This window comes from Lethenteron reissneri, chromosome 58 (genome assembly GCF_015708825.2).
Source record: "Lethenteron reissneri isolate LAM-NWPU_2019-01 chromosome 58, ASM1570882v1, whole genome shotgun sequence".
Classification (NCBI taxonomy): domain Eukaryota; kingdom Metazoa; phylum Chordata; class Hyperoartia; order Petromyzontiformes; family Petromyzontidae; genus Lethenteron; species Lethenteron reissneri.
Window position 1 is genome coordinate 8,286,187 of NC_083836.1, and position 22,309 is coordinate 8,308,495.

At 54.3% G+C, this 22,309-nt stretch overlaps 2 protein-coding genes across 4 annotated transcripts in view; one reads left to right on the forward strand and one right to left on the reverse strand.

The window, feature by feature from the left end:
• YEATS2 (YEATS domain containing 2) overlaps positions 1–4,366 on the forward strand; it is a 60,562-nt gene extending 56,196 nt beyond the window's left edge. The window contains 4 exon segments of the mRNA XM_061575295.1: positions 309–476; positions 976–1,050; positions 1,177–1,250; positions 2,878–4,366. Of these exon segments, the coding sequence (XP_061431279.1) occupies positions 309–476; positions 976–1,050; positions 1,177–1,250; positions 2,878–2,998 (438 nt within the window). The 3' untranslated portion in view covers positions 2,999–4,366.
• Positions 4,367–6,821: 2,455 nt separating this feature from the next.
• On the reverse strand, positions 6,822–17,699 carry TRIM59 (tripartite motif containing 59). Of its 3 annotated transcripts, XM_061575643.1 has the most exons (6): positions 17,667–17,699; positions 14,999–15,052; positions 11,103–11,225; positions 10,362–10,511; positions 8,759–8,956; positions 6,822–7,853 (listed from the first exon to the last, which is right to left on the reverse strand). In XM_061575643.1, exons 3-6 carry the CDS (start codon positions 11,217–11,219, stop codon positions 6,822–6,824), a joined length of 1,497 nt encoding a protein of 498 aa, XP_061431627.1. In that variant the 5' UTR covers positions 11,220–11,225; positions 14,999–15,052; positions 17,667–17,699. The 3 variants fall into 3 exon arrangements, with proteins under 3 accessions (XP_061431627.1, XP_061431628.1, XP_061431629.1); XM_061575644.1 differs by lacking the exon at positions 14,999–15,052 and having other exon boundaries at positions 17,667–17,671; XM_061575645.1 differs by lacking the exons at positions 14,999–15,052; positions 17,667–17,699 and adding an exon at positions 12,701–12,714.
• Between the last annotated feature and the right edge of the window lie 4,610 nt (positions 17,700–22,309).

Here is a 22,309-nt window from a genome sequence, read left to right on the forward strand (position 1 = left end):
CTCAACGCAGTGGCTTATCGTGTGGAAAGCTATCGCAGCCAAGTACTCTAAACGCACGATTCTGAATGTGGAGGGAAATACCGGAAGACCCGGAGATTAATCCACACGACCACGGGAGGAGAGAGACACACAAACTCTAAATATACAGCAGGCGTCAGGGATCTGCATCAAACCCACGACCTCCTGCATACCAGGCGAGGTCGTTAACATTTCGCCACCGCGGCGGCGCCAGCATATCAATCCTCACTTTGCTGTTACTGCCTTTTGACGAAACGCTCTCCTGCGCCGGTGCGGCGGCGTGTGGGCAGGTGGATGTGGTGGAGGTGACGGGCGACGAGTCGCGGGCGGCGGTGCGGGTCAAGCGAGAGGTGAAGCAGGAACCGGGGGCGCCCGCCGGCCACCCTCACGACGGTGACGCGAGGATATTTCTGGGCTCCGGGCCAGCCGAGGAGTTTGTCCGGGAGAGTGCGCGAGAGGTGAGCGTAGGCATTCTTCCACCCCTAAGGCCATCTGGCGCTCTTCCTCCTCGTTTCGTCCGACGCGGCTTTTTGAGTAGCCAATCGTTGCTTGGCCCTGGCGATGTGTAATTGTTGGCGCGCTGGGCTCTGATGGCACTGCCAATGGACTGGCAAATCAGAGTTCGCCAGTTTGATCTCCCGGCGTTGCAGCTGAAACAATGGGTAGATTTTTTTTTATATTCTCCCGCCTCTGTCCACCCAGCTATTGGTGGGTCGTGTGCGGTGGGCTAAAGTGTGGGTAGCTCTTCCAAGACGTCTCGGTAGCACAGAATCGGACAAAATATTCCCGAAAGGAGCTCTCTAGGGCTCCCTCCAGTGGAGGCCCTTCCAGCCGTGTCATGGGCGAGACATCGCAGGGCTGTGCACTATCACCCTGACCCTTGACCCATTTGACAGATGTACATCCTGTTCACGTGGGCGATTCTTGCGTTCCACGTTACCCCCGTGTGATCTGCAGATCGGGATCAACTTGGCTCCAACGGAGGTGGACAAAAACGTGTTCGCCCCTCTGGTGGAGACGATGATCATGAAGGTGCGGTGCCAACACGCTGCCCGCGGCACCCACCACCGCCGCTTACGATCACACGCGCACACACCGCCGTGCAACATGCGCGTGTGTGCTTGGCTGGTGGCTAACCGGGCCCCGTGTCTTCGCTAGGCTACGGAGCAGTTCATGAGTGACGTCATGAGAGAAGCTCTGCGCTGCGCGTACGACAGCTCTCCTCGCAACAGGTAAAAACAAAGACAACGATTCCCCGTATAGCCTTAACGGACTGTTGAGGCAAGTGCTGTTAGCGAGCACCTATGAAGGCCGGAGCGGCACACAAGGGGGCTGGGTGTCCAACACCAAGCCCGGCCGCCTTTGTTACCCCCGGTGGCGATGTTTACGACGCACCACACCAGGTACTCACTTAAGGCTGAGTCGACCTAGGGGAGGCCCAGGACCAGTTCAGATAATCGTCACTGGTGTTGACCGTGAGCGGGAATTGAACTCGTGCCGCTGGGTTCGTAGCACAGCACGCTAACCGCTCCCAACAAACACACACACTCGTGTTTCGTACCACACTGCCCTCTTTTATATGGGTTCGTTACAGGGCTGTTATATTTATGCGTACACGTTCCTTCGGAGTGGGCAGGTAGGAACTTGGTTGGACAGCGCATTCGTGCACGACAGACAGACAAATAATCCCTGGTGGGCAGTGTGGAACCTGTTGTTCCTACCTGTATGTATACAAGATAACTTGACTTTAGGTAGCCAGGCAGACAGCCCCCTGAACTATCACCCCCTCCCTCCCTTAGGCCCCTCCCCCCTTAGGCCCCTCCCCCCTTAGGCCCCTCCCCTGACCCCCTTTCCCTTAGGCCCCTCCCCTGACCACCCCCCCCCCCCCATATCCTCAGGCCCCTCCCCTGACCCCCCTTCCCTTAGGCCCCTCCCCTAACCCCCCTTCTGTTAGGCCCCTCCCCTGAGCACCCCCCCCCCATATCCTTATGCCCCTCCCCTGACCCCCCCTCCCTCAGGCCCCTCTGCTGACCCCCCCCCTCAGGCCCCTCCCCTGACCCCCCCTCCCCCTCAGGCCCCTCCCCTGACTCCCCCCTTCCTGAGGCCCCTCCCCTGACCCTCCTCCCTTAGGCACCTCCCCTCTCCGTACCCGGCAGTAGGTCTCCACCAATCAAAGAGCTGTTTGTAAGGTCTCCACCAATCAAAAAGCTGTGTGTATTATATATTATGTACGACAGACAAACAGACAGTCAGACAGACAGACAGCTAAATAATCCCTGGTGGGCAGTGTGGAACATTGTTCCTCCCTGTATTAGGTACAATATATAGGGTGGAACGAGAGCACAGTGGTTTGTACATTCCCGTGTGAATTGGCTGACCTGAGTTTGATTCCCGGCCTCGGCAACGTCGGTGGCGAGTGATATCTGAGCTTTTGTTTAACGTCAACACGAGAAAGACAAAGGTGGCCAGGCATGGTGCTGACCCCTCCACCCGCTCGAGTGCCGTACCAATCTTCTTAGGTGCTCGCTAATGGTGCACTTGCCCCTACAGCTGCCTGTTAAAGGTTATACGGGGGATCCGTGTTGTGTGTGTGTGTGTGCGTGCGTGCGCGTGTATAGACGGTGTGTAAACATCGCCACTAGGGAGACAAAGGTGGTCGCGCGTCGTGCTGGCCCACCCGACCCCTCGTTTTTCCGTGCCGGCCTTGACCTTGACCCTACTGGACATGTGTGAAAAAGAGCTTGACAGCTCATCGGATTCCTCCAGTATTAATACCATATTCTGATTCCGATAGACGCTCGCCAACGGCACTCGTTCCTACGGGGGACCTCTGTCTTTGCTGTGCCCGTGTGTGTGCAGGCCTCCGAGAGAGATGTGTGTTCAGCACCTACAGCAAGCACTCTGCTCGCTTCCCACTTGCGACTTCGTCACCAACAAGAACCTGGGCGTCATGCTGCAGCCCAAGCAGCAGGAGCCGTAGGTGCAAACAATCGGCACCGGTGTGAGGAGGCCTTCGTCCAGCAGTGGATGTATCTTAACTGGTGACGGTGATGCGCAGTCTCGGCTTGTGCACGTTCGCTTCCTTCTCGACCTCACAACCGACTGCTGTTAGCAGTTGAATGCAGACTCTGGGCACTGAACACTCTCCATATGTCTCCATGTGTCTTTGTACGTTGAACTTCACTCGCACCGTCCGTAGCCAACCGTGCTAATCGGAGGTGCGGGTGTAATCGGCGGTGCATCACCCAGTCCCCTCCTTTCATTTGTAAAGAAAGTAATTAGCATTACACATGTGCGTGTGTCGATTGAAGGATGTAGACTGTGCAGTCGTGTTCCCAACCACGGATAAACATGATGTGGAATTTCAGAAGCATTTCAAAATTTGCATCCTTGGCAGCAAACGCTTGGCCCGGTCAGTCAAGCCGTCGCCAGGCAGTCATTTCAGGGCCAGTTGACCTCAGCAGGGCTGGCAATAAAGGATTGCAACAACACCAGTGCAGTCAAACCAGTGAGCTTCCTGCCCATCTCTGCGCAGCGTCATCGGGGTTAGAGAAAGCCACGTGTCCACGACATCACGAGATCGGTGCCAGAACGGTGTGACTCGAGCATATTGGCACAAGACAGCAAAGCGGAAAACAAAAGACGAAATATGCAGTGGGGACACCTACGTAGACCGTGACGATGACGTGTCCGTGATGCTCAGCGAGATGATGGTTTCCATACAACGAGGGAGTCTACAGCCCGCGTCCTTGCCACGCGGCGTACTTCGGAAGCATTCTAGAGTCGCCAGCCTTCGTCGTCACCTTTGGGATGATCGCCGCTGAACGCAGCATTCCCAAGGATGGCGACGATAACAACGCCGGCCGTGTTACACGATGCAACCATCGGGGGGTTTTTCTCGTTCTTGTTTGTATCGGATGTGTTTAGCAGTTCGTTTAAAAGAAGGTTGAGAAAGTACGTTATAAGTCTGTTTAACACGTAGGCTTTCGCGACCAATATCATCCATAATACATGTTTTTGTGGAGAAATTCCAAATTAAACCGATCTAACTTAAAATAAACTTGTATGATGGACGTTATAGGTCGTCGTGGTCACCGCCACCGTGGCGAAAGCGTCGGTTGAAGCGCCCACCCTTCTTCGGTGGCGTTTGATGACCCCCCCCCCCCCCCCCAGCTACCATTTGATGTGGCCCCTTGGAGCATGCGTGCTGACGTTCGCGATTTCAGTAGAGAGGAACACATTGCCACCCTCCGGGGTCAGTGGTGAGTTGTGCTGGTTAGGCTTTCCCATAGCCGTCATGGCAACCTCACATTTTTGTATAATTTTGTATGAAAATAAAGTTATTCGGAAGCAAACGTTCATGATCATGAGTTTAATGTGTTTCTGGTGTAATGTTTTTTGTTTGTTGCATTCAAACGTTTTCGCTTTGTATAAAAACTCGAGAGAGTCCAGTTTTTATGGGTTAGCGCGTTGCGCCACGAACCCAGTGACCCGAGTTCGATTCCTGCTCACGGCCAACACCGGTGACGTATCTCCACTGGTCCTGGGCCTCCCCTAGGTCGAACCGGCCTCAATTGAGTACCTACTGCGATGTGGTGCTGACCACCTACCCCCTCGTGTGCCATGCCGGCCTTCATAGATGCTCGCTAACAGCACTTGCCCCAACAGTCTGTGAAGGCTCTGCTGGGAGGGTCTTTGTGTGTGTGTGTGGAGCGGTAGTGTAGTGGTCAACGGGATACGCTATGAACCCGGCCACCCAAATTCAATTCCTGCTCACGGTCAACACCAGTGACGATTATGTGAACCGGTCATGGGCCTCCTCTAGGTCGATTCGGCCTTAAATGAGTACCTGGTCCGGTGTGTTAACATTGGCACTGAGGAATGCCATACCAACCTAAATCAATTGCGCACGTGGTTTCGTGCAGTTTTTTTTCTTCTAATGTGGCATAAACAACATGCGAGCCCTACATTCCGACACACATCTCGTCAAACTGATGTGAACACATTTGTCACAATCACACTGCGGACTTAAAAGTAAAAAATACACAACGAGGCGACGCTTCTGGCAATGGCTCTGTATCGTCATTTGTGCTTGTACACCACTGTCAACACCGCAGCAGCAGCATCCCAGAATGATGAGGTTTCATGAGACGTAATAGACGCATGACCATGCCCCAAAAGTCCCATGTTATGATATATATATATTTTTTATTCTCGTTAAAATGCCGCAAATGTGTACACTTCGAAACAATGCAGGCACGGTCGATGCAGAAACGCCGCGTCTCGACGATTCCCAAGTGCTCCAGACATCGTTGGACTTTGCGATTGATTCCTTGAGCGCAGCAACGTCAAATGCACCCATCGAGCCCAGCGTTCTGCGTTGAAATGCCACCACGGGGCCGCTGGGGGGGGGGGGGGCGCCTGGGAGACCTATAACACGGCCCCCCGACAATACACAATGAGTGAAAAGACCACCCACCCCCCATCATCATCGTGCTGCTGTCAAACCCACGGTGGTTTCAAATCTTTGGTGGCGGCGGCGGCTCGCGCACCGATGATGTCTCGTCGGGGAACGCCGCTATAATGCGCATTACTTCGCTGTTTCTTTGAAAATTAGTAAAGAACACAGAAACTACTTCTCACCTACATGGGCATTTGCCAGGCACTCTTTGGCATTTCGATTAGTTTCTAAACACACCACGTCACTCGGCTCTCGCCAAATCACCCGGGGGGGTGCGCCCGGTTATCGCCAGGATCTCGCAAGCTAAGCGGGGGGTGGTGGTAGAGCCTGGCTAGCGCTCGGGGATTGCTGGCCGACACGCGCCGTTGTCAAGAGTGCAGCCGCGGTGGGCTACGTGGCGAGCAGCCGTTGTATGCTACCTCTATGCTCCCGCGTCTATGCACAATAGCTTAGCCAAGCCGCACGGACCAGCGAGGCGAAGTGTGGCCAAACGACCGCCACAGCCTGCACGGTTGTGCGGGGGAGGTCCGTCGGTCAGCAGTGGACAAACAGAACGGGCTCCACGTGGACAGTGCCGGATTATCCTGGTAGCAAAAGTAGCTGCACATGCTACGGGCCCCGCACTTCCAAGGGCCCCGCGCTAAATGCTTTCAAGCTAAAAAACCAAAGAGTATGAATCCTTGCAGTCACGAAAACTTCAAATCGAGAACTAGCAATTCCGGTTCAGCGATTCTGCACTTGCTCTATTACTATAGTACTATACCGCCTTCGACTTTTATGAACGACTGGGTGTTTAAGGTTAGTGATTTGTCGTATTATTTGGCTGTATAGCAAATGAAAAAATACAATTACTTTATTATGCAAGTACAAATTTTGCGTCTTTTAATACTTACGTGTTTTTAAAATTTATTTTAGGGCCCCTTCATAACATATGCTACAGGCCCCGCACGAGCTTCATCCGGCACTGGGCGCACCGTTCAAAACGTGCATCACGTCGCCGTGTCTCTGAGGATTCCACTGCCGGTTGCCGCACGCCGGAGGGAGAAGCTCGACGAATGAAGGCAATTCTGGAAAGGGGTTTGGGGGATGTTTTGGAAAGAGGCCAAGAATTCGCTGTGAAACCTTCCACTTGACAACTTAATCATCAAGGCGGTGGGGTGGTGGGGGCGGGAGGGGGGCGCACGAATGAAAGAAAGAAGAAAGCTGAAGCTCGAACACGGCAGCTTGCGAGCTTGAGTCTGGCCGCACTGACATTGTGCCGAGGAGGACCAAACGGAGATGGCGAGCGACGGGGCCGACAGCGGCGAAACATTCCCCATACCGCCCTCCACTCCCCCCCCTCTCAAATCCCCAGCAGCTGTCTGAGAGCCGCGAGGGCGCGAGTGGACAGGGCGCCGAGCCGCTCGGCCGCGGCGCCCAGGAGCGCGCCGAGCGCGGCGCAGCCTCCGCCGAGGGGCAGCGACCTCCCCGCGAGCTCCGCGACGTGCGACAGGAGGACGCACGCCTCCTCCCACAGGTAGCAGGTCGAGTTGCGCGCCTCCTCCCACAGGTAGAGGCACGCGCCGTTCAGCGGCTCGCAGACGCAGCGGCGGGCCTGTGCCAGCGCCGACGCCGACGCCGACACCGGAGGGTCGGGAGCGCAACCGCACAGGAGCACCGAGGCGGCGAGCGCCAGCAGCAGGGGCGCCAGCAGCAGCAGCGGAGCGGCGAAGGGGGACGGCGGAAGGGCGAACCGCGGCCGCTCGGCGGCGCGCCAGATCTTCGGGATCCCGCCGGGGAGGTCGAGCGCGAAATCCCTCGTCGCGTTGCCAGCCCCGGCCAGGGCTGCCCCGCAGCGCGAAACGACGGCGGCAGCGGCGACGGCGAATCCCGCGGGGCGGCTCGGGGCCGCTTCCTCCGGCGCTGCCGGCAGCCGCGGCACGGGGGCGTCCGCCAGGCCGCGCAGGGCCACGTCGGCCCAGTCCCTGAGCAGGTAGTCCTGGGCCCTGGGCAGCTCGGGAAGGTCCAGCGTCGCCGACGGGAGGGCCTCGCCCTGCAGGGAGGCCACCTTCTCGCGGAAGCTGCCCATCTGCTGGACGAACGTCAGCGGGTCCGTCACCTCCACGAGAGCCGCCGCCAGAGCCAGGGCCTCCTGGCGGTCCAGGATCATCTGCCGGAGGCGGCGGATCCGCGGCGCCGTCTCGTTGTCCAGCGACGCGCCGAGCTCCCCGAGGTAATCGAGCACGGAGATCCGCTTCTCGCTCAGCGTCCGCTGCAGGCCGTCGAAGTAGGCGGACACAAGGAGCGCGTCGCACGCGATGGCCTCCTGCACCGTGGCCTGCACCTTCTCCAACCTCTCGAGGCGAGAGCGAGCCAGCTGCCACCGGTCCTCCTCCTGCACGGACGGCGAGGACACGCGGACATCGCGTCAACGTCGTTACCCCCCCCCACCTACCCGATCGCTGTCCAGGCTCCAAAGCTGCTTGGCTTGCCAAATCGGGCACATCTCTGGGCCGGTCGGTCGTTGGCGTGCGTCTGGATTGCTCCTCGTTGTTTGGCCGGGCAGCGCTCGTCAGGGTTCGAAAAATCTCACGCAGAAGCACCCGAGATGTGCTTCTGTGTTTTTGACAGTTCGGTAGGGCCACGTGGGTCGTGTCGCAAACACTGCGTCACTGCAGCTCACAAATCTTCCTTGGCGTGTGCCTGGCCCCCAGTTCGAATGTGAGTGCGCGTTTACTTGGAAGGGAGTGGAGGAGGGAGGGGGGTGCGAGGATGGCAAATTGTGTCTCGCCACGGCTCTGCAATTGAACCCCAACCACCCGAGTTCAATTCCCCGTCGTGGCTGACATCAGCGGCTCAGCCCCACGCGTCCCGGCTCGAGCCTCCACAGAAGCACGCCGAGGCTCTCACCCTCAAAGACGTTTGTGGCGAGCAACCTCTGCCCCCCACCACCTGCCCCTCCACCTGCTCCCCCCACCTGTCCCCCCACCTGCCCCCCCCACCTGCCCCCCACCTGCCCCCCTCACCTGCCCCCCCACCTTCCCCCCCCACCTTCCCCCCCCACCTGCCCCACCTTCCCCCCCACCTTCCCCCCCCACCTGCCCCCCCCACCTGCCCCCCCACCTGCCCCCCCCACCTGCCCCCCCACCTGCCCCCCCACCACCTGCCCCCCCACCTTTCCCCCCCACCTTCCCCCCAACCTTCCCCCCCCACCTGCCCCCCCCACCTTCCCCCCCCACCTGTCCCCCCCACCTATCCCCCCACCTGCCCCACACCTGCCCCCCCACCTGCCCCCCCCACCTGCAGGGCAAGCTGCAGGTTGTGCAGCAGCCCCCGCTGGCGCTCGGCCTCCGAGTCGAGGGCGTCGATGCGGTGGCCGCGGTGGGATCCCCGCGTGAGGCAGCGGCCGCACGCGAGGGCGCAGCAGTCGACGCACAGCACGTTGAGCGGCTCGCCCGCGTGCTCCGGGCACGGCGGCGCGGCGCCGTCTCGCTCCGTCTGGCCAACGCACGGGGGCACCCGGGGGGGGGCGGGGGGCGAAGATAGGGGGCATAACATTTTTTTTGGGGGGGAGGGCAGCGCTTTGTCCCTCACATTAGTAATCGTGGGTGCTTATAATTAAAAAATAAAATTAATAGAAACTAAATAAAATAATAAATCAATGTTTCTATTAATTTTATTTTTTACCAACGTGACTTTACCGAATCCTTGCAGTCACCAAAGCTTCAAATCCAGAATGCTTATGATTAATTTATTTTTAAGCTTCATCGTCCCGTTTGGGTTGGGGCGTTGCTCCCCCACCCCGTACCCCGCCCCCCCCCCAAAGTCCGCCCATGGGGGGCCCCCTGTTGCCCCCCCCCCCCCCCGAGTTCCTAAACAACCCTGGGACTCCGTGGACGGCACTGGCTCGTGAATGTCTCCACCGTTGTGCGCAGGACGGTGGCGACATCGCCGGCCCGGATCGTCGCCATTCTGGAACCCGCGAATTCTGCTCGCCGCGAATTGAGCCGCGGATGCCGCTCTCACCTCGTCGAGGAGCGCGAACCATCAGGCGGGCTACGGTCATCCTCGCAGCGACGGCTTGTGGCTGGCCGTCGAACGAAGACGGTCACCGCACCGCGCGCTTTCAGACGCGCTTTCGCGGCCGTCTGGAACGCTCCTCCTTCCGATATTAGGAAGCCACTGGAGCTATGCACTTTTAAGTTATATCGATTCAAAATTCATTACTTTAGAAGTTATTTTTGTCTTCAGTTGGTGGTCCTTCCTCCGCACCGAGGATTAGCACGGTTGGCTACGTACGGTGCGAAAAAAGTTCAACACATACATAGATATACATGGTAAATCGCCTGACGAAGCTGGTTGTAATCACCAGCAGAACGTCGCACTCAAATTTTAAATGTTGTGACGGGTTTGCTCTCCAGTACACCGGTGTGCTGAGAGCGGTAGCTAATCGTCACGTTTTGTTTACGTGACAAACCTTTACTCATTGCCCTTTGGTTCTTTCGGTAAAGTCACGTAGGTATAAAATAAAATAAATCACGACGTTTCGGGCGCAACACAAGCGTCCGTCATCAGGTGGGAAAGCCCCTTTTATTTTCTACCTACGTGACTTTACCGAAAGAACCAAATAGTATGGATTCATGCATTCATGAAAGTTTCCAATCAAGATTAAACCTTTACTCATTGCCCTGTGTCGCGTGGTGACGGGTTACGCGATCTAACCGCCCACCTAACAACAAAAAAACTAAACGTTTTATTCTGAGTACATGTGACGGACGTGCGGCCACGTCTCTCACGGAGCCCGCCCGCCCGCTCGCTCGCTCCGAGTGTGTCTGCGGTCATCCGGGGAGACCGAACGGATCTCTCCGGCGATCGTCGCGAGCGCGTCGTGCTCGGGGCACACCGAGGTACGGTACTTGTCGACGATGTTGCGCAGGGAGAAGTTGACGGGCAGCGAGGTGAAGCCCGTCAGGGGCAGCTCGCACACGTGCCGGCACGACGGGCACTTGAAGGGAGTCCGCAGTGGACGCCACGGGGACAGGTGCAAGGACCCCTGCCAAGGTGGCAAATGTTCCAGTGAGCGGCGACAATTATGATTAAACCTCAATGATAAAAAAAAATGTTTATTAAACTATTTATTATTATTTTACCAGGTACAGTAAGTTCCATTGAGCTACATGGTAGACAACAAATTAAATTGTTGTGCTGCACTTCTATGCTCCCACGTCTAAGCTCCCCGCACTGAGCAACGTAGTGAAACATTTTACCCTTTCTATTGTTATTTTACCAGGTAAGGGGCACTGGACTACATGGTGGACAGCAAATTAAATTGTTGTGCTGCACTTCTATGCTCCCACGTCGAAGCTCCCCGCACTGAGCAACGTGGTGAAACATTTTACCCTTACTATTGTTATTTTACCAGGTAATGGCCACTGGGCTCTGCAGCTCTTGTTCAGAAACAGCCTGGCCAGAAGTGATGGCTCAACGAAGTGGCTTATCACGTGGAGAATTAATCGCAGCCAAATATTTAAATATCCCAGACGCGTGTTTCTAAATGTGAAAGGTCAGCCCCTGGGAGGCGGTGAGTAGGGGGAGGGGGTCAGGCAGCAAGCGGCTTCTCGAATCGCCAATCGGATCCCGGCACCTGCAGGATGTCCTCCAGGCAGCCGCGGCAGAACGTGTGCGAACATGGCAACACCCGCGGGTCTTCGAACAGCGAGTAGCACACAGGGCACGTCAGCTCCTCCTCCAAGAAGTTCATGTCCGTCTGCCGCAGGGCGTGGGGGGGGGGTCGAGCAAAGGTCGAGGGTGCGCGAGCACGCCTGCTGAGGACCAATCCACACGAAGACAAACGACACGATGGGGTGACCCCCCTCCCTCGTACGGCCTTCACAAGACCGGAGTTGTAGTTGGGGCCACGTGGCGGTGTTGTCCGTGCCACCGCAGCACGCACGGGGACCGGGAGTTCAAGGGTCGGCTGCTTCGAAGGGCAATCGTGGAAATACAAACCAAGGCTATGATCCACATTAAAGATTCACGAATTCCGCGACTGGTGAAGCCCAAACCGTCAAGGTATCGCCGACGAGTGCGCCATCCACGCACACCCTGGAGATATCGCTGCCATCCGTACAGCATCTACTGCCGCCTTGGATTGGTTGAAGGGCCTTATCATTCAACTATGACATCATCAATACAATCCGTACAGCATCTACTGTCGCCTTGGATTGGTTGAAGAGCCTTATCATTCACCTATGACATTATCTATACAAACTGTTGCTTACATGCCATACGAAAAAATTAGAAGACGACTACAATCGACGGATGATGCCGATGGTGTCCCCAAGCTCGGCCCATCACCTCCCGTCCAGCGGCACACGTGGAAACAGAGCCGGCAATTTCCCCTATTCATACGATCAGTCGCGTAATCCAACTGATGAATTAATCAATTCAATAACCGGATGGTGGGTTGGTGACTATGAACTTTTTTTATTTGACCAGGTAAGGCGTACTGAGCTATGTAACTTGTTTTAAAGAAGCGACCTGGCTATGACAAACGATAGCTCAACGGAGTTGGCTCATCATCTTGTGGAAATTCATAGCGGGCCCAATTCTCCGGACGCGTGTTTTTAAATGTGGAGGGGAAAACTCCAGAGGACGTGGAGAAAAATCCACCCGTACCACGGGGGAGGGAAAGAGAGAGAGAGAGCGAGACGCCGCAAACTCCAAATATACAGCAGGCGCGGCCAAATATAACGAGGAGAGGGAAGGGAGGCTGGGACGTATGTCCCCGAGACGGAGAAAGAGGAGGGCAAGGGCCCAGGATGAGCAGCAGGGAGAGAGGAGGAGGAGGAGGCGGAGGACTGAGCGCCGGACAGGAAAGGGGAGAAGGGATGACCGGGTCAAGATGTCAGGGATGAGAGGGGGATGATGATGATGATGGAGGGAGACGAGAGAAGGGCGGGAGCGAACTGCACGCAGCAGTGGCGTCTGTTTTCACAGGGAGCGGCGGGGGAGAGGGGAGGGGGTTCACGGTGGGGGTGGCGACATCGAAGTCACGTCATTTACGGAATACTTTAGCTGATTTAGATTCTGTTTAGAGCAGTGGTTCTTAACATTTACTGCAGAATGCACCCACCCCTTTGGTTCTCAATCGTAATTGTTTTTTTTACAATGTTAACAAATACATAGGGTTTGATGAAACTATGTAATGCCCGTGCTTAATTTGTGTTTTCGATTATTTACCTCCTAAAAAGCGTTGGCACGTCTCGCACCCACAGAAATGGCATCTCGCACCCCCAGGTTAAGAGCCACTGGTCTAGAGAGATATCGGTGAGAGGGATTCAGAGTTGGGGGTGGAAACACAGAAGTCACGTGATGTACTGGAGGCTTGCCCAGATGTGCCGAGAAGTTACGCTGAAGTGTTCATGTTGGCAGCATTGAAATGCACGTACGCTGGACTTCTTTCGCACCGTGCGTAGCCAACCGTGCTGACCGGAGGTGCGATTATCACGGTAGCTTCACAATAAACTCAACTCCCAACGTCACCATCATCGTCATCTTCATTGCGACACGACAAGCAGCTGGTACCGCAGGGCAGCCGCTTGGAATCTGCGGCCGCGCCGCCTGCGCGCACATCACCCGTTGCGCAATTCTCTCTCGCGATCTGACCAACCGCAGCCCTCGCTGTTCCTCAAGAGCGCAGCAGCTGCAGTGATGATGATGATGATGGAGATGCGTGTGTGTTGAACTTCTTCCGCACCGTACGTAGCCAACCGTGCTAATCGGAGGTGCTGGGGGAAGGACAAGCTAAACACAACAAACGCAGTTCTAAAGAAATTAGTTTTCAACCTAGATTATTTAATAGTGCAGAGCTCCCAGTGACTTCCTAACTTCGGAAGGGAAGAGCGTTCCAGACGGCCGCAGAAGCTCATCTGAAAGCGTGCGATGCGGTGACCGCTGCGAGGATGACCCAAGTTCGGGTGATGGTTTCTACTCCTGGACGAGATCATCGAGGCATCGTGGTTCAATTGTGGCAATCACTTTGTGTGCGACCTTATAACGCTGCATTCGTTCGGCAACCGGGAGTCAAACCGAGTGGAGCGAGAAAGCAGAATGGGACGGAACCTGTGGCCGACGAACCTGGGCACACATCGATCGCCACACCGCCCGGTAAAGCCAGACTCACACCACCGCCAAGCCAGCACAGCAGCGCCTTGCGTCCCACCAAGACACCGAGACGGAGTCACTGTGGGCCGCATTCTCTCTCTCTCTCTGATATTGGGAAGCCACTGGCAGCTATGCGCTTTGAGATCTCGATTGAAAACTCATTCCTTTAGAGCTGCTTTTGGTGTGTTTAGATTGTTCTCCTTCCCCCGCAACTCCGATTAGCGCCGTTGGCAACGTACGGCGCGAAATAAGTTCAACATACTGTACATACATTAGCTCTCTGATCTGTTTTCTGGCTGCACCGCGTGTCGTTCGGAGTTATGTCCGACGTTTTGCTCCGCGGAGTGGAAGCTTGTTCAGCAACGGGACGTGGAAGCTCATAAGCACAAATTGTAACGTCACCATGATCTGGAGCTCTCACAGTATCGATAGCTGAATCGGGTTCCTGACGAAGGCTCCCACCCAGCACGTGCAGCGAAACGTCGGACACCACGCCGAAGCACACGCGGTAGCAACCCGAGAGAGATAAAACGTCGGTCGGTGGACCTATACAGAATCGGAATATTTATTTGTACTCGAGAAACCCGATGAGCTATGAAGCTCTTTGTTCACAGACGTCCAGGAGGGGCAGGTCGTCACGTTTCAACAACAAGCAACACGAACACCAGACATGAGTGCAAAGTATGGGACAGGTAATTAAATCACGTACCAAAAAATATACAAATAAAACTAAGCGCCTTTTGGCGTCCTCTGGTCTAACGCCGTTTTGAGATGAGGCTCAAAAGAAAGCTGTCTCTGGTGTGGAGCAATCAGTTTCAAAGACAATGCATATGCTATCAGAGCATTTTTAGTTTGCATTCTAACCACAAGTATTGTGGTTAATGCAGACATGATTCCTTGTAAAAGGTTTCAGTTTGCTGTTTTAACATCTTAACACCTGTTTTGTTGCCAGAAAAAAGGGGAAAATCTATTCTCAAAACGAAGTGATGTATTTTTTTTACTTATCAGATAAAGTCCACTTGAGCGATTTGCTTATTTTTCAGAAGCGTTCCTGCCCACAAACGATAGCTCAACAAAGGTGGCTGGTCATCATCACGCGGACATTTGTAGCGGGGAAAAACCCCAATCCAAAACGCGCAACCCCGCGATCCGCGAGCCGACGTGGCCAAAAACCAAACAAAACTGACGATTGTTTAATTCTTCACGACTGAAATTCGGTGACAAATTTGTATTTTCACACCATCACAGCCCGCAACGGCAAATCACCACCCCCAGAGGGGGCCAGGTTAGGGGATCTCGGCAAGACCACAGCCCTGTCGCTCTGCGCTGCTGCATCCAAGTCACCGTCCGTGCAGGCCCCATCACTGAACTCACCCTGCCGATGTGTCCTCCTCTCTGGCAGTCGCAGCAGAGCAGCCGGCCCGGGTACTGCGAGACGGGGAATGTAATCGGCGCAGCTGTCTCATGAATCTCATAACAGACAGCGCGCAAAAGGCAAAGATGCCCCGTATAGCTTTGAACAGACTGTTGGGGCAAGTGCTGTTAGCGAGCGCCTATGAAGGCCGGCACGTGGCACACGAGGGGGTGGGTGGCCAACACCGCGCACATGCACACACACGCACGCGTGCGTGAGTTCGTCCAGCGAAGAAGTAGAGGGGGTGGCTCCTAGCTGGACCGCGGCACGTCGGTGGGACATGTCACAGCAAGTGACGCTTTCGCGACACGCTATAAATTATGGGCCGCGGTATTTTATTAAGTCTTCAGCACTCGCGGCGCGCTGCGAGAAGCACGTGGATTTGCCTCGGCCCCTTTGACTGACACACGGCGACGCGAGATCGCGGAGGCTCTTGCACGACGCGCGTGCACTACCGACAAAGACAAAGACTCCCCGTGTAGCCTCAAACAGACTGTTGGGGCAAGTGGTGTCAGCGAGCAACCGTGAAGGCTGGCACGGTGCACACATAAAAGGGTGGGTGGCCAGCACCGCGCCTGGCCGCCTTTGTCTCCCCAGTGGCGATGTTCACACGCCGCACCGGGTACTCATTTGAGGCCGAGTCGACCTAGAGTGAGGCCCAGGACCGCTTCAGATTTTCGTCACCGGTTTTGGCCGTGAACGAATCGAACCCGGGTCGCCAGGTTTGTAACGCAGCGTGCGCGCCATTCGTCGACGCCATTCGTCGACGACACCGCGGGCCCCAAGAGGAACAAATATTGGGGGACGGTTCGGGCAACGGTCCTGCTGCACAGCAGCGAGATCGAGGGAGGTCGCGTTCTATCCAGGGCACCGCGCGCCGCCTGCTTGGTACGACGATGCCTCCATCCAGCAGTGGACTGAGCAACCCAGCTGTGCACGTGCGATGCTCGGAGTTCTACGCGTGTAGTGACATCGCGGGATGTCAACGTGCAGTACCGGCCCTAGAGGGGCCCGGTGAGCGCTGATTGATAGCGCTGGATGGCACCATGCTTGGCGTGCAGTGCCAGCCCCTACAGGACAGGGTGTGTGGGTGCCGGCCGTATGATGAGATTACTAAAGGCCATGGCACTCTGGTTGACCCGAGAGGACACGTGACCAGTTAAGTCTACAAAGGGGCCCCAAGTCGGGGCTAGGGGTGGTCACGTGGTTGGGATCGAGATCCTTCCCGAGGATTTTGGAAGGTGGTCGTGGCGGAGCCGGCCACGCCGCAGAGAAGATAAGCCGGGTCCCGAGAGGGACCAGGGTGGTTGTTCATCCTGGAAGAAACCTTCATCTACGCTCTACGTTCAACGAGTCTCCAACACGTGGACCTGTAATTAGTGTAGCTAGCCTGGTAGTCACCACCATAGGTTGTTATTCTGTTAAGGGGACGTTACCCTGTGTGTTGCAGTTGAATAAATGGGTTGCCTCCAAGTATACGTCTGCGACTCAGTTAAACTCACTACACGCGTGTCGGTAAATTTCACCTTCTCGGCGGCACGGCGAATCGGGGACGATTGCCCCGGTCCCCGTGCTTTGGGGGGGGGGGGTGACCGGGGGATTTGCTCAGGGTCCCGCACCCCCTCCTATGGATGGCCCTGCCTCGAAGTCACATTGTCGACGCAAAGAAGGCCCCCGCCCTGCTGCTATGCGCCTACTCATGTCCATGCACACCATGGGCCATGCTCCTATTATTGACACATTCGGTGGTAGCGGCGGTGTGGCTATCGAGTGTGCAGGCGGTGCAACTGCGCCAGGGCCCACGGGCCGGAGGGACTCAGGTGCCGGCCTATGAAGATTTCGTGCAGAGAGTGTGGGGGATGGGGGGGGGGGATTTGGACAGGGGGGTGGGGGAGAGGGGGATTTCTCTCCTTGCACCAGGGCCCATGCCAACAAGGCTGCATCTCTCTGGCTTCGGAGTGTGTTGGTCCCAAGTCCAATTGTAGGTATGTATGTTGAACTTCTTTCGCACCGTACGTAGCCGACCGTGCTCGTCAGAGGTGCGGGGGGAAGGACAACAGATACTAAACACAAAACACGCAGTACTAAAGAAATGAGTTTTCAATCGAGATGATTATTTAAAAGTGCGTAAGCTTCAGTGGCTTCCTCATATCGGAGGAGCGTTCCAGACGGCCAGCAGCAGCGCCTCTGAAAGCGCCGCGCGATACCGGTGAGCAATTGCGACGCGAGAAGGATTGGCACCAGGCAAAACATGGATATGCAGGCGGTCGTGAAACTTTCGCCAGACTGATTTATACTGCGCCTGCAGAACGTTTGATTGATGCAGGCACAACAAGAGGCAAATATTTTTGCGTGTAACGATTTCGACCTTACAATGGGAGGCAAATCAACCACCCAGATTTAGAAGATGCTCACATACCATCGACCACACCAACAACAACAACACACATGCACGCATGCACGCCATCCATCAGATTCTATTCGACGCAAACGAATACAATGCACCCAACGTTATAATAGCAATGCATTATGCCCTATATGTAACGTTTCATATATATGAACACAATGCACATGTAATACTGAGAACAATCGCGTCTGTTGCCGGGTGCGAACCACCACAGATCTTACCACGTTCACGGTGCCCCTCGGGTAATTGGTCGCCTGCTCGAGTACAGTGTTGGAATTCAGCACCGACCATACGCATGCCAGAGCTAAATATAACATTCGAGCAAAGCAAGGCAGCTGTCAAGCTTGTGGGATAGTCTCCGTGGCCGGACGCGTGATAAACGTTTCGGAGTGTTCAGCGTTCACGCGAGCTTCTCGGCAAACTTGACGGTGCCTTCCTGCGTCCCATCGGACTCGGGCACACGAGTGCGCGCACATAGTTACGTTAAGAAGCTCGGTGTCAAAAGCGACGATTATTCACTATGTTAACACAATTTTTGGTCCTGGGTAGTAAGTGTGATTTCGTAATTGCTAATGCCTGAAAAGTATAGAAAATGGCAATTATTCTCCATAAACTTTGCTTTTGTGACCAGGATAGTGATATTTTGAAATTGACCTGATTTTCAATGGGAAAAAACTGGCCAATTTGTGTCTTTTCGTTCACATAGTCAGAAAAAAAACACATGCATCAAAATGAACATGTATTTATACTAAAGTAATACAAAAATGACTACAAAAGATTTAGAAGTTAGTAGTTTTACAAGATTTAAGATTATACTGTAAATCACTTTTACGAATCAGCCCCAAAAATGTAGTCTCCCATCATGTTCTCGTTATACCGTCCTTGGTAGCAGCGTTCAAAGTCCAGTATATCCTGGTGGAAGCGCTCACCTTGCTCCTCCGAGTACGCTCCCATGTTCTCCTTGAATTTATCAAGATGAGCATCAAGGATATGGACTTTGAGGGACATTCTACAGCCCATTGTGCCGTAGTTCTTCACCAGCCTCAACCAGCTCCACGTAGTTTTCGACCTTGTGATTGCCCAGGAAGCCACGAACCACTGCGACAAAGCTGTTCCAAACCACTTTCTCCGTACTAGTGAGCTTCTTGGGGAATTCATTGCACTCCAGGATCTTCTTTATCTGTGGTTCGACGAAGACACCGGCTTTGACCTTTGCCTCAGACAGCTTAGGGAAGTAGTCTTGAAGGTACTTGAAGGCTGCTGACTCCTTATCTACAGCTCTGACAAATTGTTTCACGAGGCCCAATGTGATGTGCAGTGGTGGCATCAGCACCTTCCGGGGGTCCACCAGTGGCTCCCACTTGACGTTGTTCCTCCCCACAGAGAACTCGGTCCGCTGTGGCCAGTCACGCCTGTGGTAGTGCGCCTTGGTGTCTAAATCTTTTGTAGTCATTTTTGTATTACTTCAGTATAAATACATGTTAATTTTGATTCATATGTTGTTTTTTTCTGACTTTGCGAACGAAAAGACACATTGCAAACAGGTACAACATTTCAAAATATCACTGTCCTGGTCACAAAAGCAAAGTTTGTGGGGAATAATAGCCATTTTCTGTACTTTTGAGGCATAAGCAATTAGGAAATAACACTTACTATCCAGGAACATAAAAAAACGTGTTACACAGTGTTCTGCGCACTCAATCTGAAACCCGGCTCAGCACGGGAGACGCGAGTAACGCTGCGGTGGTGAGATGTTAGCTACCTCGTCTGGTACACAGAAGGTCGTGGGTTCGATCCCGACCCTTACGCCTGCTGTATATGTGGAGTTTGCGTGTCTCTCTCTCTCTCTCCCCTTGGTCGCGTGGAGTATTTTCCTGCTGCTATGTCTACATGATAAGCCACTTCGTTGAGCTATCATTTGTGATAGCCAGGTCGCTTTTGAAAAATAATTACACAGCTCAGTGGGCCTTACGTGTATAATATAAACATTATGAGCTTAATGATCAGTACGTAAGGTCAAAAAGGGTTTGCATACTTGAAAAAAGTGATGTAGGCTCTGGTTTAACGCCATACTCTGGCAGAGGATTTGGCCGGTGTTCAAGAGTCTAAGTGCAACTCTACGCACTAAACTTGCATTCTATATTTGATCATCTTTTAGGGAGCTGCAGTTGCACCCCCCCCCCCACTCTCAGCCTTAATTGGAAAGCGTCAAAAGCAAGGGGCACGTGTCTGCCAGCGTGTGTGTGCCTGTGTGTGCCAGCATGTGCCTCTGTGTGTGCCAGCGTGTCTGTGTGTGCATGTGTGTGCCAGCGTGTGCGTGTGTGTGCCAGCGTGTCTGTGTGCCTGTGTGTGTGTCAGTGTGTACATGTGTGTGCATGTGTGTGCGTGTGTGTGCGTGTGTGTGCCAGCGTGTGCCTGTGTGTGCCTGTGTGTGTGCCAGCGTGTCTGTGTGTGCCTGTGTGTGTGCCAGCGTGTGTCTGTGTGCCTGTGTGTGCCAGCGTGTGCCTGTGTGTGTGCCAGCGTGTCTGTGTGTGCCTGTGTGTGTGCCAGCGTGTGTCTGTGTGCCTGTGTGTGCCAGCGTGTCTGTGTGTGCCTGTGTGTGTGCCAGCGTGTCTGTGTGCCTGTGTGTGTGCCAGCGTGTGCCTGTGTGTGCATGTGTGTGCATGTGTGTGCGTGTGTGTGCCAGCGTGTGCCTGTGTGTGCCTGTGTGTGTGCCAGCGTGTCTGTGTGTGCCTGTGTGTGTGCCAGCGTGTGTCTGTGTGCCTGTGTGTGCCAGCGTGTGTCTGTGTGTGCCTGTGTGTGCCAGCGTGTCTGTGTGTGCATGTGTGTGCCTGTGTGTGCCAGCGTGTGCCTGTGTGTGTGCCAGCGTGTCTGTGTGTGCCTGTGTGTGTGCCAGCGTGTGTCTGTGTGCCTGTGTGTGCCAGCGTGTCTGTGTGTGCCTGTGTGTGCCCGCGTGTGTCGGTGTGTACATGTGTGTACATGTGTGTGCCTGTGTGTGCCAGCGTGTGCCTGTGTGTGCTTGTGTGTGTGCCAGCGTGTGTCTGTGTGTGCCTGCCACGTGTCTGTGTGTGCATGTGTGTGCCTGTGTGTGCCAGCGTGTGCCTGTGTGTGCGTTTTCAAAAGCTTCAGAAAATAGTATCACCTACCAATGGCAAAAAAAAACATTTGCTATACGGTTACACTTTCTAAGCAGCACTGCTCATAATAACACCGTGCAGTATACAATACAACGTCTACCATGTCGCGGGCGCGGGGGAGACCTGCACTGTGCCATGAACCCAGCTAGCTGAGCTGGCTTGCTCGGCCACGGCTAACATCAGTGCCGGATGAAGCTCGTGCGGGCCCTGTAGCATGATGTTATAAAGGGGCCCTAAATAAAATAAAAACATTAAAACACGTACATTTTTTACTTGCATAGTAAAGTAATTGTATTTTTTCATTTGCTATACAGCCAGATAATACGACTAATCGCGAACCTTAACCACCCAGTCGTTCATAAAGTCGAAGGCGGTATAAGTACTATAGTAATAGAGCAAGTGCAGAATCACTGAATTTATAGCTTGAAAGCGTTTAGCGCGGGGCCCTTGAAAGTGTGGGCCCCGTGGCATATGTAGCTCCCTTTGCTTTTAGGATAATCCGGCACTGGCTAACATTAGTGACAAGTGGTATCTGAATCGGTGCTGGGCAGAGCAGGGCAGAGCACCCCCCCCCCCCTCTTCACCTCCCTGCCACCCATTTCAAGCCGCACTTGGTGAGATAGGGTCAAACACACCCCACGACCCATATGCCGGTGGGGGAGGGGGGGGAGTCCATCAATCAGTTGACTGACAGGATCGGTAAGTTAAACCACGAGATCCTACAATCTACGAATAATGCCGATGGCATCACCAAGCCCGGCCCATCACCTCCCGTCCGTCCAGCGGCACACGTGGGAACAGAGGCGAGACTTTCCCCGATTTATACTATCGGTCGCGTAATCAAACCGATAAGCGAAGTAATCAATGACATAACTGGATGGCGCAGTGGTGACTATCAACTCTTTTGTATTTCAGCAGGTGAGGCCCACTGGGATATAAAGCCCTTTTACTGGTAGGAACGAAGTGGACCAGACCACCAATAGATTAATGTGTCCGTCCGTCCGTCCGTCCGTCCGTGGGAGGGGTGGTGTTGAGGGTGGTGTTGGAAATGAAAGACTACGAGTCTTTAAATCTCACAGCGTTTCTTGTCAAAACAAACACTTTTAATTAACGTTACACTAGAATACAGTATTTTTTTCTTTAACTCCTCTATACCCGGTCGATATCTCTGTACCGGTACTAAGTATTATTCCTACCAGCCCACCCCGCAGGGTCCTGTTTTTAGAAGCGACCTGGTTATTACAAATGATAGCGCAACGAAGTGGCTTATCGCGTGGGAATTTACAGCCGACAAATACTCTAAACGCGTCATGTTTGTGAATGGAGGGAAAACGGGGAGGACTCTGGGAAAAATCCACGCGACCACGTGGAGAGAGACACCGCAAACTCCAAATATACAGCAGGCGTCAGGGTCGAAAATCACTTGTGCATCACAGTAGCAAGTTGCTGGCTTCGATTTACAACTCGGGCACTCTTGCGTGTGGAGTTTGTATGTTCTCCCTGCACGTTTCCTCTGGGATCTCTGGTTTCCCCCAGTAGCTAAAACAAAAAAACCATACACTGTAACTGCCATTGGTTGGCCAAAAACATCCCAATTACTCAACATTGACTTTAAGCTTTTGTGACTGCAGGAATTCATATTCTTGGGTCTTTCGGAAAAGTCACGTAGACAGGTTCAAAGAAAATAACAAAAAACTACGACGTTTTGATCGCAACACAAGCAATCG

Bases quoted from the DNA above. Each gene is read 5' to 3' on its own strand.
- TRIM59 (XM_061575643.1), bottom strand. From the start codon at position 11,219: ATGAACTTCTTGGAGGAGGAGCTGACGTGCCCTGTGTGCTACTCGCTG. The intron at 10,512-11,102 runs GTGCCGGGATCC...CCACCTTGGCAG, and splicing joins GCCTGGAGGACATCCTGCAG to GGGTCCTTGCACCTGTCCCC. The intron at 7,854-8,758 runs GTGGGGGGGGCA...CCGTCCGTGCAG, and splicing joins ACCTGCAGCTTGCCCTGCAG to GAGGAGGACCGGTGGCAGCT.